At 58.8% G+C, this 1,953-nt stretch overlaps 1 protein-coding gene across 2 annotated transcripts in view; it reads right to left on the bottom strand.

The window, feature by feature from the left end:
• Positions 1-1,274, bottom strand: part of HEYL (hes related family bHLH transcription factor with YRPW motif like) — a 17,180-nt gene extending 15,906 nt beyond the window's left edge. The window contains exon 1 of one of the 2 annotated variants that reach the window (XM_032247037.1): positions 1,113-1,274. In XM_032247037.1, the coding sequence (XP_032102928.1) occupies positions 1,113-1,192 (80 nt within the window). In that variant the 5' untranslated portion in view covers positions 1,193-1,274. The remainder of the gene's footprint in view (positions 1-1,112) is intronic. The other variant, XM_032247041.1, reaches the window with a different exon arrangement.
• Between the last annotated feature and the right edge of the window lie 679 nt (positions 1,275-1,953).

A 1,953-nucleotide genomic window follows, 5' to 3' on the forward strand; every position in this document is an offset into this window, starting at 1 on the left:
AAAAAAAAAAAAAAAAAAAAAAAAAAAAAAAAAAAAAAAAGAATTAACTGAATTCCCCTCCAATTCTGTTCTAGAGACTCAGGTCTGGATGAGCCAGGAGAAACGAAGTATCCCTTTCTTTCCCACTACTGTCTTTATTTTACTGATGAGGAAACAGACTCAGAATAGACTCTGGCAGGGAAACCAGTGGCCCGTAGACCACGTAGTGAGCTGGTGACAGATTTGGGGCTGGAACCCAGGTCTGCAGACTCCCAGTCAGCCCTGCACCTCTTTCAGGGTGCTGGGGATTACATGGTGTGTGCCTAAGCATGTGCTGTGCTAAGCCCTTGACATGCTTTACCTCATTTGGTTTTCCCAATACTTCTGTGAAGTTGGTTCTATTATTCATGCTCATTTAACAGATGAGGAAACTGACTCTTAGGCAGTTCACAGAACTGGGAGGTAGCAGAACTACACAAGTGCAGTTTGTTCAACAGGTCTGAAGCAGGTCAGAGTTATCTACCAGGTGCTGAAAGATACTGGCAGCAGGGGGTCACCACAGGAGGAGCACCGGAATTGGAGGCTAGGCCCTTGAAGTCCCTTATTTTCTTCAATACTAAGACCCTAAATCCAAGGTCCAATTTGCTCAAAAGAGGACAAATTTTCTTCTTCCTGAGATATTTTGTGGACTACATGAAAACTGCATCCAAACTAGGGTAAAATTGGGAAGAATGGTTACTCTACATCGTCAGCAGATTCCAGACAGGGGCTGGGGTACCATCCGTCTATGAGAGTTTTCTAGGATCTCCAGGGAAAACCCCTTGCCAACGGCCTCCCCTAGGCCACTTCAACAATAGATGATCACCCACTGGCCATCAGACCCCCAAGCTGACCTCTACCTCCAGCATCCCCAGCCCTGAACGACCGGGAGCGCGCAGGATCCAGGCACTAGTGCGTGTAACGGCACGGCCCGCGCACATCCCGCACGCCGACACCTGCGACCCCTGCGCTCACCTGCCTCTGCCCGGGAGGTGCTGGAGGGGCTGGCCAGCCTGCACCGGGAGCCCGTTGGCCTGCTCCCCACCCCGCTCGCCCTCCCACTGCGAGCTCAGTCCCTGCGTCCACGCCCTTACCTCAGCTCGCCCTCTTGGCCCACGTCGACGGGTACGTCGGACTCCCCGTCCGAGCCGCTCCGCTCCTTGGGTCGTTTCATGGCGAACGCAGGCTGCCTGGTCTCAGCCCGGCGGCTTGGGCTCCCAGTCGGGAAGTCGGGCCCCGCCCCGGCCCCGCCCCGGCTCCTCCTCGGGGGCGCCGCCACCGCCGCCGCCCTTTCCCAGGGCCCTTTCCTGCGCCGCAGCCCGGGGCGCCCAGGCGCCCCCTCGCCCCCGCGGTGACGCGCCACCGAGCCGTGGGAAGGCCCTGGGCGGTCGCCGCCTTCACAGACGGCTGGGAGGTCCGGCTCTGCTCCGCTGTCTCGGCTGCCGCGCGCTGGGTGGCCTTGGGCAGGTGCCCTGGGAGGCCTCGCGGGGAAGCCAGGAGTCCCAGTCTGTCCCTGGGTCTCCTGGGCGCTGCCGGCCTGTAGAGGCACCCCTCCGATGCCCGGGATTTCTCAGGGGTCAACCCCGCGCGCTCCTGCCTCCTGGAGTTCTGGAGGCAGCAAACACATCCGGTTTGTCGAGGTTAGTCAGGGTGGCTGTGGCCTGATCCTCGACAAAAATTCCCCACCAGCTCCCCCATAGGGGCCCAAAGCAAGTGGAATAGTGTGGTGGGGGCAAGGGGAAGACACTCAGTCTTGTGAGAGGTGGCGGTCACCCCCGAAAGGGACGGCTGAAGCTGTGGCCATGGCATCTGAAGAAGCTGGGCTCTGGCCGAGGTGCAGTAGTGGGTTGACCCTGGGAATCAGTTCGCAGTGCACTAGACTTGTCCTGGGCGGCCAGGAGGCCAGGAAAGGGCTCCTTCTAGACGCTAGGGCAG

This window comes from Sapajus apella, unplaced genomic scaffold (assembly GCF_009761245.1).
Source record: "Sapajus apella isolate SASKATOON/1434 unplaced genomic scaffold, GSC_monkey_1.0 scaffold62, whole genome shotgun sequence".
NCBI classification, from domain to species: domain Eukaryota; kingdom Metazoa; phylum Chordata; class Mammalia; order Primates; family Cebidae; genus Sapajus; species Sapajus apella.